We start from the raw sequence: 17116 nt of genomic DNA, 5'->3' as shown, positions 1-17116 counted from the left end.
GTTTGGACTCTATTACAATATGCAGAACAATCAAAACTGTTGAATATTCTCTTTCTTCTTGATTCTGTTGGGACTAGAATGTTCAGATTTTGCACATTTAAAAATGGTTCATATAGAATAATACCGTTTCCACACCTAAACCTCTCGGGGATTAATGCTGTGTCTATATGCATATGTGTGAGTCTGTGTGATTTATCAGAACAGCAGCTTTTCTGTGGAATCACAGAAGTTGGAACCATCTGGAATAGTTACTATGGAAACAGCCAGGGACTGAGGGAGGGAGGGAATGGATGCCATGACAACCTTTGGGAGTTTCCCAGGAAACCAACGTTGCTATGGAAACTGCATCACTCAGGTCCAAATTAGTAACTTCCGCTGCAAGGCGTGTTTGCCACTTTAATCTTCTTGTGATAGATGCAGCCGCTTATCTTAAATGAATTGGAAATGGATGGAAATATCCCCTTGTTTCTATGGTTTTGATGGGTTTTGACTGAGGCTGCAGTCACTGCAAAAAGTCACCATCAGTGACTGACTAGGAATCTAACAATTCTTGAAACGCCAGACACGCAAGATATCATTCAGTTAGTCAATCATTCAACCTTGTGATGTTGAAAGTATTTTCCACTATACCATGAAGCTCAAATTTCAGATTGGGGGGGGGGGGAAGAGAACTGTGGAGTAACTGACCCAAGAAATCCAGAATCACAATGAAGGCTCTTGTCTTATTGTATCAAAATGATCACACATTAGACAGATTCAAATTGCACAGAGATTCTAACCTGGCATAAAGAAATAGATTGTACGCTTGTATGACAACATCTCAGATGTTCCAGTAGTAGGCAATGTTTTGAGATGTGTTGGCAGAGAGATGCTTTCTGAGATGAAATGATTATATTTTTCATGGTCTGCACTACAGTTACGTCTGCCTGTCTTCCTCTTCATAACTTTCAATCAAACAAGTGCATATATGCAAGGAAAGGAAAATCAGCAACACAGTTTTTCTTTGCATAATCAAAGAAGCACATTTCCCAACAAAACCGCAACGTCCAGCAACAAAAACGGCACAGAACAAAAACCTGTTTTGAGAGTAGCACATTCTTCTTTGTATCCTCTATCTGTCTTCTTTCACAACACCTGCTTGTTTTATTGTTAATTTACCCTCCAAAAATCCTCATCTTTGCTCTTTGGAAGGAAAGGTCCGAAAAGTACATGTAATAAACAAGAGCACAAAGATCAACGATGGTGCACGTTCCTCACAATACTGATTATGCGGACCTTCTAAAATATTTTTACACATCCTTGAAGGCTAGCTTTTTAGACATCCGTAAAGATCTTTTTAACGTTCACACAGTTGGGATTGCTCGTGGCTGTGCAATTGCCTGCTTTAAAGGCAGCCTGTTTGAATGCACTGTTACTGATGCCTCCCTCTTCTATCACCATGTATTCTGACTTGCTGAGAGTGGAATTGCTACGAGCCTTCCTCAGCTCCTCAGTGGAGGAAAGATGCTGGCAGCTTCCTACATGCATATACTGGGCTTGTTCTTCACCTTCTGTTTCCCGATGATAAAAGTAGTTGAAGTTGGAGACTATCACAGGCACAGGCAAGGCAATGGTCAGCACTCCAGCTATGGCACAGAGAGACCCTACTATTTTGCCTCCAATAGTGACTGGGTGCATGTCCCCATAACCCACTGTAGTCATAGTCACTACAGCCCACCAAAAGGCATCAGGAATACTGCTGAAACTTGAGGTGGGATCATCAGCCTCTGCAAAGTAGACAGCACTAGAAAATAGGATAACTCCAATGAAGAGGAAGAAAATGAGCAAGCCCAACTCTCTCATGCTGGCCTTGAGGGTTTGCCCCAAGATTTGCAACCCCTTGGAGTGCCGAGACAGCTTGAATATACGGAAGACTCTGACTAGTCGGATGACTCTGAGAATGGCCAGGGACATCGCTTGTTGGCCATTTCCCTGCCTTTCGGCCAGCTCAGTACCCAGGGTGATGAAATAAGGTATAATGGCCACAATGTCAATAATGTTCATGATGTTCTTGGAGAAGGTGGGTTTGCTGGGACAAGCAAAGAAGCGAACCAGGAGCTCAAAAGAGAACCAGATGATGCACAAAGTCTCCACCACAAAAAAAGGGTCAGTGAAAGATGACACCAAGGAGGTTGATGGGGAGGAAGAATTTGTGAAGGAATCTGCCACAAAAGGACCACCACCAGCTCCAAATGCCCCTGCAGTACTTTCATAGTCACGGTCATCTCTGAACTCGGGCAAGGTTTCCAGGCAGAAAATGACGATGGAGATGAGGATGACTAAAACGGAGACAATAGCAATGCCCCGAGCTGGTCCAGAACTTTCAGGGTACTCAAAGAGGAGCCACACCTGGCGCTGGAACTCCTTCTCAGGCAGAGGTCTCTGCTCCTCGCGGATGAACCCTTCGTCTTCTCGGAATTTTTCCATGGCCTCCTCACCCAACTGATAGAAGCGGATCTCTTCCGAGAAGATGTCAATGGGGACGTTGACGGGACGTCGGATGCGACCTCCAGACTGGTAGTAGTAGAGGATGGCGTCAAAGCTGGGCCGGTTGCGGTCAAAGAAATATTCATTGCGGAGGGGGTCAAAGTAGCGCATCCTCTTGCGGGGGTCCCCCAGCAGGGTCTCTGGGAACTGGGCGAGGGTCTTGAGCTGGGTCTCGAAGCGCAGCCCGGAGATATTGATGACCACCCTCTCGCAGCACTCGTGCTCTCCATCAGCACCACTGCCCACGGGGTGATGGCTGGGGGGAGGCAGGCTGTGGGCCATGGGGTGGTCATAGCGCTCTCCTCCCAGCAGGGCATGGGGGTGCTGGGACTCCTCGAAAGGAGGGTCCTCTCCACCCACCACAGTCATGCCACCGTCCAGCTCCCCGTCGTCGTCGTCCTCCTCTTCCTCCTCCTGCCCGTCCTCGGGGCCGGAGAACGCGCCGTCGGGGAAGAGCTGCTCGCTGTAGCCCAGGTTGTGGTGGCTGCTGCCCACCCCGCCGCCGCCGGCGCCGCTGCTGCCGCCCCTCGGGTGCCTGCAGGAGGGCAGGGCGGCGGGCGAGCGCAGCAGGCTCAGGTGCTCGTCCATAGGGGTGGCGGGGGCGCGGGGGGGCTGCCTCCCCAGCCGAGCAGCGGAGCCCCGGGCGCGTAGCCAGAGCGACCCTGCCGTCCGCACCCGCCGCCGCCGCCGCCACTCTGAGGAGCCCGCCTGGCGCGGCTCAAAAAGTCCGCCCCCAGCCCGGACGCCGCCTCCCGCTCTCCCCAGGCACTCGCTCCGCTCCACTGCGCCGTCGCCGCCCACGCCGTCGCCCTCCTGCCAGAGCGGGAGAAAGGAGGGCAGGCGGGGAGCGGACGCTTCTGGAAGGAGGGAGGGCTCTCGCCTGCCCAGGCGTCGGGGCAGCAGGCAGGCTGGGCCAGCAACAGTTGCTCTGCGCACTCGCTGGCTGGAAGGAGCCTGCCAGGGCGTCCAGGCTCCGTTCTGGAGCGGGGCACCACCTGCAGTGGGCACCTCTCGGGTGCCCCCGAGCGAGGCTCACACCCCCTGCGTGAAGTTGTGTCCTGGCAGGAGGGCTGGCTGGCGGGCTGCCCCCCCCCAGGGCTAACTTTGCCAAGGATAGTGCCAGTCTTGGTGAAGATCTTCTGCAGGGATGCAGCTGCGCTCTTTGCGGTGATGGCACCCTTGGGGGGGGGGGAGGGAATCGCCTCTTGGATATCAGCACATGCTGTTGCACTTCTCCCCCCTCCCCAAAATTATGCCTCTCCAACCCTTGTGCTGTGGGCAGGGTGGTCCATCCATGAGGCAGGCTGATGTAGGGCAGGTTGGAGGGAGGCAGCCACCTCCAGCCAGCCACTCCTCCCTGCTGTTCCACCGCTTCCCATGCACTACATTGGGGAAAGGGAGGGGGGACCAAGCAGTGGAGGAAGTGAGATTGGTGGGCCGACTGGCACTGAGACACTCTAAGCCAGCCATTTTCAACCAGTGCACCAAGGCACACTGGTGTGTCTTGAATGGTCCATAGGTGTGCCAAGGTCATTTATTGCTAGGGCCATTGGGGGGTAAGAGCCCTCCACCAGCAGCATGATGTGCCTTGTCAATTGTCAAAAAAAACCCAATGATGTGCCTTGACAATTTTGGTGCCTTGTCAGTGTGCCAGGAGATGAAAAAGGTTGAAAATTGCTGCTCTAACCTGTTACTTTGATCTCCACACTTCCAGTCAGCCCCTTCTTTCTTTTACTGTCCAGTGAGTGGGAAGAACAAAGACTGCCCTATAACCTGAGGAAGCGTTTGGCACACGGCCTCAAGTGCCAAGTTGTTTGCCAGTTGCCCTTACCTCTCCCTCACATCCTTACCACAGATGTGTTGAAGACAAGGCTAAAGTCACTCTCAGAGGAAGAAAAGGCATTCTGGCTCATGTTCAGGAGCACATCTATCACTGGATTCACATCTGGCTGAGACCTGGCCCTGAAAATGGATTTGGGGCCTGAGCTCTACTTCAAATTAAACTCTGAACAATAATAGGTGAGCACATCTGTGCCTTTCTCCCATCACTGAGGGAGCAACCACCAATAGCATTTGGGATAAGGTTAAGAATGTCCTACAGTTGCCACTTTCGTGGCCATGACATCATGTTCAGTGACAATATTGTCCATAAAAAGGAACTGCAGAACTGTAAGAGACAGTGATTGAATGTGTGAAACCTGTGACTGCCACATACACATGTGGAAGGGAAAATGGCATTTTCTGCCAGAACAGATGTTCTGCTCAAACTTCCTACTCTGACCAAGAGATCTGCAAGGCATGAGATCCCAAGGATAGAACTGTATTTTGGAAGATCTCAAATGCACTGATCCAATCCCCACAGCCAAGAGTGGCCCATCCATGAAGCCTACTGAGGTGGTCCCCTCAGGCAGCAAGTTGGCATGGAGTATCTATTTCCACTGTGTACAAGTGGTGAAACCTATGCATGTATCCTTTCAGTTTTGACAGTATACAACATAAACTGCTGTATATGATTATATGAAGCCATTGCTTCAATTTTGTTCATTGTCAATGTTGTACTGTTTTTCCCTGTTTTTTGTATTGTGAAATATTTCCATTCGTAGTTGTTAAGAGTTACATTGTGCAGTACTCCCCCCCCCCCCCCCGTTCATGGCCTACAATGCCAGAAGTGCACAAAGTTCCCTTGTAAAACTTACCTCTAGGAGAACTAACCTATCCATCTCAACAGCAGCCAAGAACCTTTTTCAATCAACTTAAAGAGTCCTGAAGGTAGCAAACAAATTTATTATGCTGCCCATCAAAATACAGTAGAGGCAAGAATGTTACCTGTTTCATGGCCAATGCAAAGAATTGGCTGCATATATATTACTTGACAGTCCAATCCTATCTAAACTTCTACCACTAACCACGCCACAGCAGTACAAATTGCATCTTGTGGGGGGGGGGAGTCCTGGAGGTCTCCTCCAGGTAAGGGAACATTTGTTCCCTTGCCAAGGGGTAAGACTCCACTGTCAAATGGGTCTACTCAGACCTACACCAGCAATTTTACTGACACAGGTGGACACAGGAACATGGATCAAGGCTGGGAAGGGGAACAGGATATTGGTGGCACTGCTGCCACTGATACTGCCCCATTCCTGACCTCAATGCACACCACTCCCCACCCTAGTATCCTCATTCCACCAAAACCTCCACCCTGACTTACCAGGGCCAAGGCTTTTCCTGGGTCCTCTGGCATGCAGCAGTGGCCACTCACATCTGGTGGAGGCCTGGCTGTGCTCCATGGCATGTCACCTTTTGCAGCAGCCATAAAACATGTGAACACAACTTCCAGAGGCACAGCTGGGCCATAGGATTGGTCCCCTAGTCAATGGATCAGAGCTTTAATTTAAGAAAGGGCTGTTGGCTGATTGGTACAGAATGCAAAAGTTTCCAAGTGCAAACACCACAATCGCTGGATAAGGCAGAAAAAAATTCCTGTCTGAAACTTTGGAGAATCTGTGTCAAAAGTACAGAGTTAAATGGGCTAAAGGTCTGATTCAGTATAAGGCAGCTTCTTACAAATCTATTCCTTAAATTGTGTGTTCTGTCTAGTTTTTATACTGAACAGGAGTTTTTATTTGTTAGATCCTATTGAATCTAGAATTAAATTATCCTGACATAGGATCTTCCTGTAGTTTAGTTGCCATTTTTCCCAATATCTGCTAATTTGTAACAATGCACAACAGGAAATTGTTGAGAGGAACACAGCAAGGATACTTACTTCCCTTGAACTTCTTGTAAAATAGAATACCTACCAAAAAAAGTTTGCTGTCCAACATTTATTCTTTACTTGGATGGAAACTGAACATGGAGATCATTACTACAAAATGAAATTGCATGAGAATGTTCATATCATTGAGCAACACTGGTCTTCAGTTCATTGGAGGTATACAGCATGCTGTTCTGTACTGGATGCTGAATTCAGAGAGAATTTCTATAAGTTATTACCTAGATGGTACTATACCCCCACCATTTTACAGAAAATGTATGGACATGGTAGTAGATTGTGCTAGAAGGGAAAACAATAGGTAGGGTGCTTTTCAGAGGTGCTGTAGGTCTTTTACTGAAGTTATTAAAGACACAGTTGGGTATGCAGTTTCAATGGACCCCATAGCCATATTGCTTGGTTACTTAAGACAGCATGTTAGATGAGAACATAGCTAAGTAGTAGCTGACCTTTTGATCACTGCTAGGTCTTAACTGACAGAGGTTGGAAACAAGATCAGTTACCTCCTATGAGTATCTAGAAACCTAGAATAAGAACCTGGTGTTGATGTATAAGCGCTAACTTACATTAAAGAATTCTAGGATGAAAAACCGAATGCGAGGGAAAATTTTACGGTACAACAAACAGCTTTTAGTTGTTACTGGAATGTCTCTATACTAAGGAGAAAATGTTAGATTTAGAAGTACAGTACTTCATTTGTATGATATGACTTTTGTGAAATTATTAACAGAATTAATATGTCTGATTCTTCAATTAATATACATTTTGCTGGACAACTGCACATTTTTATCTATTTCACATGTTTATATATGTATATTATGGCTTCTTCTCTACTGTACTTTCTTTATGTAGATAACTGCTGGGGGACGGATGAGTGCCCCTGGGGCAACAGATATTAAGGTGCCATGAGAGTTTGCCACTGGAGCAAAAGGAGGTTGTGGCTGGGCCTCCCAGTTTCCCAGTCTGTCAAGGGATCTGGTAGCCTCAGAGATCTGCAGGGGGAAGGGGAGAGTTTCCATCCCCCACTGGTCCTCTTCCCTGCCAGCAGCCTTGTTCCGGATCACTGACTGGCCAGCATCCTGCCTGGTAGCCAGCTTCCTCTAGACTGCCCTCATCACCAGCTAGCCTGGGGTTATATGAAGCATCCCCGCCCCCTTACTCTACTCTTTCACCTTGGCTACATAAGCCTGACCTGACAGCCTCCCAGGCCCCTGATTCTGCAAGCACTTGCAACCTCTGCTTCTTTGGAGCCTGCTGATGGCAGCTCTACTCCCCTTGCCCCAGACGTCAGTCGCCTGTCTGGGCTTCTCCCTTGATTGCAGCAAGACCAGCCTAACTGAAATCAAGGAGAGGGGCTCTCGCGCCCTCTTGCCTTCTTGGAGCTGGCCCCTCTGGCGAGGTGGAGAGGCCCTGGGGAGCTGCTACTGCTTCCATGGAAAAGCCTGCTGGTCAAGAACTTGGCCATGTCCAGTGACCTAGGTGGAGTCCTGGGCCAGACCCCAGACACTAAAATCAATAAAAAGAATATTGCATTATCTTGTATCTTGCAATTTTTAAGGATGAACACTCTATGGGGAAGGTGTCATTTTCTGTATCTAGCCTGATGGAAAACCTAAGGTACATAAGCTGCAATCCTATGCAAACTTATTTAGAACAAAGTCCTACAGAACAAAGTGGGACCTACTCCCAAGTACACATGAATAGAATTAGTAGTATGACCTTTGCACCCAGCAATTGTGTATCTTGTGCAGCAAAACAGAATGAGCCAAATGTAACTCCCAATGCATGTTTAGGGCATAAACACTGTAGAATGATTATGGTAATTTCCTTTAATAGACTGGAAAATAGGCTGAAAACATTTTTTTTTTAAACTGTTGATATTATTGGGCCTACAGGCAAGTTTTTTCATAGTGCTTTGGGAGATCATCCTAATAGTAACCATAATACTTACCTTGAACAATGAGATTTGGTGACTGAATAAGATCAGCATTTATCTCTCTCAAATTACACAGGGTTATTTAGCTAGATGACTCCATTGACATTGATGGGAGCAGCCTAGCTAAATCCCATTCATCTTTTTTAGATATATAGGAAGCTACAACTCAGAGTACAAGGAGACCCATTTTAATATCCTAAAAGTATGATTACATTGTGGGATTATGCTGACCAAACAATGTTACTTTATAGTTCAGCATAATAGAGATCATGTTATAGGACTATTATAATAGCAACAAAGGATATTCAGTAAGTCGGCAGAGCTCCTATTACATGTCATTATTTTATCATAAGATGCAAGATCACATTTGCAAAGCAATTTAATCACAAATCCAAAGCTTTACAGTAGCTGAAACATCTATAAAAATGCATGAACATCTCACATTTTAAGCCTAAAATATGTTATTTTAAAAATATACAAATCTTTATTAATTAAAAGACTATTAATGCTTCTAGAATGTGACTATAGTATCAATCTGAACTCCAGAGGAACATTGATCAGTATTTTTAATATAGAGATCCCTAAATAAAAAGGTGAAAGTCATTTTTCCCAAAGAACTGAGATCACGGGTGATGAAATCACAGTGGACAAATTATGAAATTCATTTCAGATTTTATTCTCTTCTTAAAGCCCAATCCGAACTAACTCTCCACAGAGTGATGCAGCAGCACTGATGTGGCTACTACTGTATCCTGCAGGGGAGGTCTCGGGTAAGGGAACATTAGTTCCATGCTCCAGGATAGGCCCCAGCAGCCACTATGGGTCAACTCAGACTGGAGCCAGCTCAACCACTGATGTAAGTCCAAGTTAATTGGTGAAGGTGGATCAGGCTCAGGAAGGGGGCCAGGATTAGGCATACACTAATCCTGAACCCACTCCCTTCTGGGCCCTATCCACCCTCCTCCCCTTCTCTATCATGGCCCCATTCCACCTGGCCCCACCCCATTCAACCACATCTCGATCCAACCCCCATACTGGCATACCTGGCAGATGTCCAGCTTCCATTATCATGTAGACTAGCCTGCTTGCTGCTTGCATTGGCAGCCTGTCGCCGCATTTGCGATGGCCATAAAGCTGTTTATGCCAGCAGAACATGCAGTCTTCCAGCATAAGCAGCAGATAGGATTGGGCCACTAATGTATGAAATTCACTCTATTCTGGAGAAAACAGCAGCCAAAATAATAATGGTTTCATTTTAAACAGACATCAGAGCATCTCAAATCAGGCCAGATAATTTCCTGTGGATAAAAAAAAAAGGAAAAGCTAATGCAGCAGTTACCACTTTTGACAATGCATAATTGCATGCATAATCTAGGAACTAATATTATGGTTATGATATGATACTCAGATGTTAGTTTTGCCTATTAATGGAGAAAAAGGATAATTTTATTTATTCATATAGGTGTTGCAAAGATACTGCAAGCAAAGGAGCCTCTGGAGATGGGCTAATTAGGAACTTGTGAGATCTGAAGCAGCCACTTCAGAATTCCTCACCAAGCTTTTACTACTATTTTGCAAGAACAGTTACATGTTTCCTTATGTACAACACCAACTTGCTACAATCATGCCTGACAGCAGAAGACTGAGTGGTGCCTTCAACATTCTCCATTTCTTTATCAAGGACATTCAGATGATGTATAAGAATAGACCAGGGCTCCAAAACATGATTATCCTTCACTCACAGAAGGGCAAGGCAAAATTGTATTTGTCTCTTACAACCATTTTATCCAGTATTCAAAAATCTTTACAAGCTTTAATTGATGTGTTCAATGAACACCATAATAGAGATCTGTATCATCCAATCTTAGCTTACAGAAGTATGACTAGAAAAAACTGAGGAACAACTGATGGAAAATAATTATTTTAAAGACATCTTTTCTGTAATGATAATGAGCAGCATAATTGCAGAAGCTCTCCTATTTCCCCAACTTTAACAGGTTAGGTTCCAGGGGTTGCTGGGAAGTTGCTTTGTTTTTGTCCAACATCACCTCTATCAGTAGCAAACATATTGTGAAATAAGGCAAAAAGGTATTTACCTACAGTACAGTACTCTATATTGTGTGGTCTTACCTTGAAAAGCTAGCTAACACGACTTGGGGATGCTAGAATAAAATGGAGGATGCTAGGAATGGGCACTAACATTATCTATGGACTCGAGGCCAGGCATGTCTGTATCTTGAAAGTTCTTAAGTTGAATGTTCTTCAGTAGAGGTACTTATGTACCCAAGGAATTGGCAATGCAATCCTATCTTCATATTGCAGCAGCTAGACAAGGATCAGATTGCTTCTAAGGCTTCAGTGCTAGTGAATCTCCCAAGATGCATTAGCACAGTGATGTAGCTCCACCACTGCGGATATAAGAGTGTCTTACATGGAGTCAGGCAAGCTACTAGTCCATCTAAGTCAGTACTGTCTACACAGTGACTGGCAAAGGCTTTCCAGCGTTTCAGAAGTGACTTTCCCAGCCCTACCTGGAGATGCATAGGTAGAGACAGAGATATATAGGGAACCTGGGACCTTGTGTTTGCAAGCAAATACTCTACTAATGTGCTATGGATACAAGTTTTTTTTTGTGATAACAAAATGAAAACACATAACACCACTTTCTGCACTTGTAAATAAAACCAAAATCTGTGAAATTGGCAAAAAAAAATAAAACTATTCTCTAACACCTCTACATATTATCTAACACCTCTACATACATGTGGCTGCATCAGCTGACACTATACAATCTGTATCATCTGCCTGGTACACTTTCAAAGTGATTATAATTTATAAAAATGTGCCCTTAGAATAAAAACACATAACCCTGCTTTTTGCACTTCTAACTTTGGAAAACACCAAAATTCGTGAACAAATAAAACCATTTTCACCAGCCTCTATGGACCTTCTGCAAGCATTAGTCAAAAGGCTCAATCCTATTTCATGGTGCATCTGTTGGCAGATGGACTTCTACACTGGTGGGGCTGTTGTTGTACTGGTGTATGTAGGGGTATGTTGGCATAGCTCAAAAAGATAGGACAGGACCTTAGGGACAGCCATGTCAACTTTTCTTTTTCAATCTGTTGAGAATCCAGAGATTTGTACCAGAATTCCCAGATAATATCTCTGTATCAGCTATGCTTTCCCCAGCAGGGTTTTTTTTTTCATTTTTTCCATTTCTGCTTGCTATTTTAAAAGATACCAGTGGGGGAAGCTTGGTCGGAAGAAGTCACCAAAGAACACTCCTATTCCATGCTGTCATTTAAAGTTCTTTTGTGTACTACCATCAGTTGAAAGGGATATCCCCATTTATACATTATTTGGGCTTTGGTTATGACACTTCTATTGGACTTTGGTCAAAACACTTCTATCCTGCTTTTCTTCAATTCATACTTCCTTTACAAAAGCAGAAATGTTGTACTAATGGAGTTCTTAAACATAAAAGATCTCCTGTCTCATGCTTCCTTCAGTATCTTGCCCCTTGTTTTGCAAGTCCCAACATTTAGCAATAATGTCTTGGGCACAAGATGTAGTGTCATTGGGACCAAATCTACTGTGGGCTCTCTTTATCATTGGAGCTACTCCATCTTCCAGCTGCAGAACTTGTGCTAGCCATTTGGATAAGAAAACAGATGTGTCTTCCCCTTCACCTATTTCCTCAAAGCCTTGTACCTCCCCACCACCACCACTTCTTATGAGGAGTGGATGGGTGGGCCATTATGGGGCTTTCCTTACTCAAAACTGATCTATGAGACTGATTGTTCTGAAAGCCAATGTGATGTTATGATATAGCATCAAACCAACAAGGTATTAATGTGAGTCGGCTCTCATTTCCATGTCCATGACATTTCCATTTCCAGCATTAGCTATGCCACTGCCTCCAGCGCCCAACTGGGCCTACTTAGATTTGCACCACCCCAGTTCTGGGTCCTGGTCCCAGATCAAAGGATCAGATCTGGGAAGGAGGCTTGGATTCAGCAGACGTTGCTGCCCCTTCCAGACCTGATCTGCCCTCCTCCTCATCCCCGTCACTGCCCCATTCCACCCACCCCCATTCCCATTCTACCATCCCGCTGCTCTGTCTCACCTCCCCCACCTCCCTACCTGGGTTAGCAGGTCTTCTATGGTCTACCAGTGCATGGGAGGAGGCTCTAACCTCTCCATCAGCATTCCAGAACGGTACAACTCTGTACACTGCTGCAATGCCTTGTGAGACTGCCATAAGGCAGATCATACTGGCAGAATGCTAGTTCCACCAGCATGGCAACCTAATAGAATTGGACCCCCCACCCCCACCCCCTGGATCACCTCTGTGCTCCACCCCCTCTGTATATGTGGGTTTGTGTGTGTGAGTCTATTGAGTTTGGTGATATTGATTGGTGCTTTATATGCATGAGTAATGGAGGGGTTGTCAATGAGCAACTTCACGACCAGGAGGTGATGGTAGGGTTACTAGGGTGATAATGGATACTGTGGCCTTGCCAGTCACTGTTGCTTGGATTCTACAGCTATTGCTGCATTGTTTGCTCTCCTGCTGGTTGAGTATAGGACTGTAAGTACAAGGTGCCAGGTTTATTCCTAGCATAAGGTCCACGCATCATATCTGGCTAAAATAAATAAGATGTTAACATGTGCTGTTTTTAGGAAGCTGTTACATTAATTAAAGATTCTAGCTAACTAATACAGGCAAATCAATTATCATTTGGAAAATCATCTTAAATGCATCTCCGGAAATAAAATATCCATATTGTTTACAGCACCACCCCCAATGAATTATGAGGCAGCACTGATTGAAATCCAATTAAATATTCACATTTCAAATCAGCAAATAATAATGTGATCCTCTGAATTAATTGACAAAAGCTTTCAGCCCTGAACGTTATATGAAAAAGTAGGGCAGAATTGTTAACTAGAGCAATTACTGTAATTTAAGCCGCTAGTTAAGCCAACACATTGACCTTCTTTGGCCTGCTTAGGATTTATTGCTTTTTAATATGGACATTGCCTGAACTTTGATAGGTGTTTTTCATTCTCTAAAACAGTTTTCTGACACAGTCAAGCAGTCTGATATTTAGCTTCCATTTTTTTAAAAACCTCTGCATTGCCAGAGTTAACATTTTTCTTTGCAGAGACAAATTTTAAAAAATCAGTCTTGTGTGGTTGCTATCAGTGCATTTAATATCTTCTGTTTTTGAGAGATTGTTTATGGATGTACCACACAGTACATCCATGTTTCTGTAACCTTGAACACCTGAAAAACAGAAAATACTCATTAAAGTCTTGCTTTTGCCTACTATGGCCAGAGTTTTATTCAGAAGGCAATCCAATTCTGGACTGTTCCGTGGAATGTTCCAGGGGAATATAATGGATATCCGTTGCCATACTGAGCAGATCTGCAGGTGTCTCTTGGGGCCTGTCACAGATATGGAAGAGCCCCTAAGTCATAGATTTTTTTTCTGCCACCAGCTTCCTTAGAGATGTTGAACTTCTAAGCAAGCAGACAAATGTAAAACTGTGCCTGGGTAATTTCTATGTGCTTCACTTGCTCTTTCAGCCCTGAGGCCTTCCAGCTTCTTTCTGAATTCACTGAGTAGGCCTGGACCAAGTCCACTTGAAGTGAATACAAATGCTACTGCCAAGCACTTCCTGAAAGGCGCGGAGAAGGAAGTGATCTAGCCACCTTCCCCCTTACTTGCTCTGCTCAGTCCTTAGTTTAAACAGAACAGGAAGCATGAGAAACATGGGGACTAGGCGTGTTCCTGATTTGTTTAAAGAGACTGTGCAAAGGTGAGCAGGTAAGGAAGCAGGTTTCTGCTTTCTGATCCTCAGTAGGCTGGGGAAGAGGCAGCAACAGACTCAGGGTGCCTTTCACCTTGAGTCTTGCCTACTGGCCCCCACAACCTGCCACTCACGTTGCTCACTTCGTGGATGTGGCACCAAGAGCTTGTCCAAAGCGTTCCCACTGCCCTAAACATGTCTTTCTTCCTGCTTTGTGAAAAAATTGTCTGTGAGCAGACTGACAGGTGTCTTTCCAAATTATTTCTAGTCTTAAAATGGGGCTTGCACTCCCATATGGCTGCATTTTTGTAGAGATGCAGAATTATTAAGGCTGTAATTCTATATGCATTTAGCTGGGAATAAGCCCTATTGAATTCAATGGGTCTTCTCAGACAACATGCATAGGATTAGAATATAGGTTGAGACTAATTATTCGCATGGTGGATGGCAAAAAAAAAACACACTATAGCAAATCAATTTAAAAAACAAAGTTTCTTTGCTCCTGTGATTTAAAAACAGCCTTGCTGACCTTTGTGATGTAAGATAACAGTCATTAAGAAGACAATCCATCAATCAGTCCTCCTCCAAGAGCTTACAACCGAGCTGAAAGCTTACACTGAGCCCCTCCCTTCACCAATGCAAAGGGATCACCTTTCTTTCATGTGCTCAGGAGGAAGGGAGGGGTCCGCTGGAGAGAGAAGGATTGATGGATTGTCTGCCAGCTGTCCTCTCTCTTTCTCATTAAGGAGGCTATTGTTAAAGGACTGTTTTTAAACTGATTTTAAAGGGATGCATTTTCCCCCTCTCCAGGGATCAGCACATTCCTTCTCATTTGCAGGGGCCATTCGTGTTGAGTCAAATCCGTGTATAAATAGGCTGGACCTGTACTATCCTTGAGAACTGCTGACATATCTGTGCATACTCTGGTGCAATAAAGGCTCCGCTAGCATAGAACTCCACATGCCTACGGTCATGCCACACATGCTGGTGCAATGTTGGAAAAATGAAACTGTCAACAGAGAGGCCGGATCCCAAAGGATCTCCTCTATGGTGAACTCGTGCAAGGAAAGCGCCCTACAGGTAGACCACAGCTGCGATACAAGGACATCTGCAAGAGGGATCTGAAGGCCTTAGGAGTGGACCTCAACAGGTGGGAAACCCTGGCCTCTGAGCAGCCCGCTTGGAGGCAGGCTGTGCAGCATGGCCTTTCCCAGTTTGAAGAGACACTTGGCCAACAGACTGAGGCAAAGAGGCAAAGAAGGAAGGCCCATAGCCAGGGAGACAGACCAGGGACAGACTGCACTTGCTCCCGGTGTGGAAGGGACTGTCACTCCCGAATCGGCCTTTTCAGCCACACTAGACGCTGTTCCAGAACCACCTTTCAGAGCGCGATACCATAGTCTTTCGAGACTGAAGGTTGCCAACACACACAACAGAGAGGCCAAACAGCGAGGAGATTGGGGCAGGCTATCAGAGGGACATAGGGGAATGTGAGAGGGATGAAGAGGAATGAGCATACACCATTATGCTCATCCCCCCCTTCAGACAACAGACATGCCTCCCAATGCCAGAAAAAAGCTATACCGATCACAGAGATGGCATAAGGAGAAGTAACTCCATAAGGAACAATGGGTAATGGAAAACAGCAGGAAGTTGTACTGCCTGCTACTCCTTGCACTTTCCAACAACAGAACATACAAACTACATTTGACAGCCAATCACAGCACAGCAACTTCACTAGTTACGGGCACAATCCTAACCCACTTTCCAGCACCAACATAAGAACAATGCAGCTCCAAGGTAAGGGAACAAGCATTCCTTTACCCTAAGGAGGCCTCCATGAGTGCCACTCAACTGTAGGATGCAGCACACGTCCCACTGGCACAGCTATGCCAGTGCTGGAAAGTTGGTTAGGATTTGGGCCAAAGTCGGTTAGGCTGCAATCCTAACCTCACTTTCCTGGGAGTAAGCCCCATTGAACACAGTAGGATTTACTTCTGAGTAGACCTGGTTAGGATTGTGCCCTTAGTGTCAGTTGGCGGTGGGGGCAGGGAGTGGGAGAAATGGGGTGGGAAGGAATGGGGGAACTTCTGGGCATGGAGACCGGCAGGGAGGGATGCAGAATGAGAGAGGGAAGGGGTGGGTTCAGCAGCACTTTCATACAAATCCTATACATCTCCCTCTCCCTTTTGGTCATCTTTACATGCCCCAGTCCTGCACCAGCAAAATAGCAATGGTATGAGCATTGTTGAAAACTTGGAAAAAAATTGCATCCCCAAATGTTCACTGGACCCAACTTTAGCTTTACTGTCCTGTTTTGAGGGTGTTATTGGATTCAAAGATTTGATTATGTTTGTTGCATGAAGAGCAACATGTCTTGTAATAGCCCAAAATGGGAAAACTTCTCTTTAGTCCACTTTGCAGAACTAGTAGCAAATGGTTTGCAACTTAACCCTAAATAAAAAATGAATATCTCATCTAATAGCTTCTAAATTCCATCCCATGGGTATATTTATTCCAAGTTTAATTCCACAGTTTACATTTACTGCAGTTTTTGTATTCACCTCCTTTCTATCAGATTCCAATACAGACAGATCTCCTGGTTAATACAATCCTAGAAAATGAATAAAAGATAAGGATGAGGTTTACAGTATTCAAGGTCAGACTTTCTGTTTAATGTCAATAAGAGCCCAATCCTATGCAGGTCTACTCTGAAGTAAGTCCCATTATAGTCAATGGGTTGAGGTATTTTATTTTGTTAAAAAACACATAAAAACACAAAACACCGCCATTTTGTGTTTAAAATATTCGTGCCTAAAAGCAGATAATAACGCTGAAAATTATTATTTTTTGATAATAAATTATCACTTTGAAAGAAGCTGACTGATGTTGCAACAGGAAGGAGGAAGGCAAAATATTTGCTTTCTGCAACAGAAATTGTTTGCAAATGATTAAAATGAATCACAATACAACAGTATGTTTTAATATCTCTGAGTTCAATCCTATCTAACTTTTCAGCATCGGTGCAGCTGCAATGTAGGCAAGGGAACAAATGTTCCTTACCT

At 44.9% G+C, this 17116-nt stretch overlaps 1 protein-coding gene across 1 annotated transcript; it reads right to left on the bottom strand.

Annotated features, from left to right (window-relative positions):
• Positions 1-1314: 1314 nt before the first annotated feature.
• LOC136648747 (potassium voltage-gated channel subfamily A member 3-like) lies at positions 1315-3114 on the bottom strand. The gene has a single exon (XM_066624964.1). The coding sequence runs from the start codon at positions 3112-3114 to the stop codon at positions 1315-1317; it is 1800 nt and encodes a 599-aa protein (XP_066481061.1).
• Between the last annotated feature and the right edge of the window lie 14002 nt (positions 3115-17116).

The sequence above is a fragment of the Tiliqua scincoides genome, chromosome 4 (genome assembly GCF_035046505.1).
Source record: "Tiliqua scincoides isolate rTilSci1 chromosome 4, rTilSci1.hap2, whole genome shotgun sequence".
Classification (NCBI taxonomy): domain Eukaryota; kingdom Metazoa; phylum Chordata; class Lepidosauria; order Squamata; family Scincidae; genus Tiliqua; species Tiliqua scincoides.
The sequence above is the reverse complement of the archived record's forward strand: the minus strand, read 5'-3'. Positions and strand labels throughout refer to the sequence as shown.

What these genes read in the sequence shown, in the direction of transcription:
- LOC136648747 (XM_066624964.1), bottom strand. Translation starts at nt 3,114, where the DNA reads ATGGACGAGCACCTGAGCCTGCTGCGCTCGCCCGCCGCCCTGCCCTCC.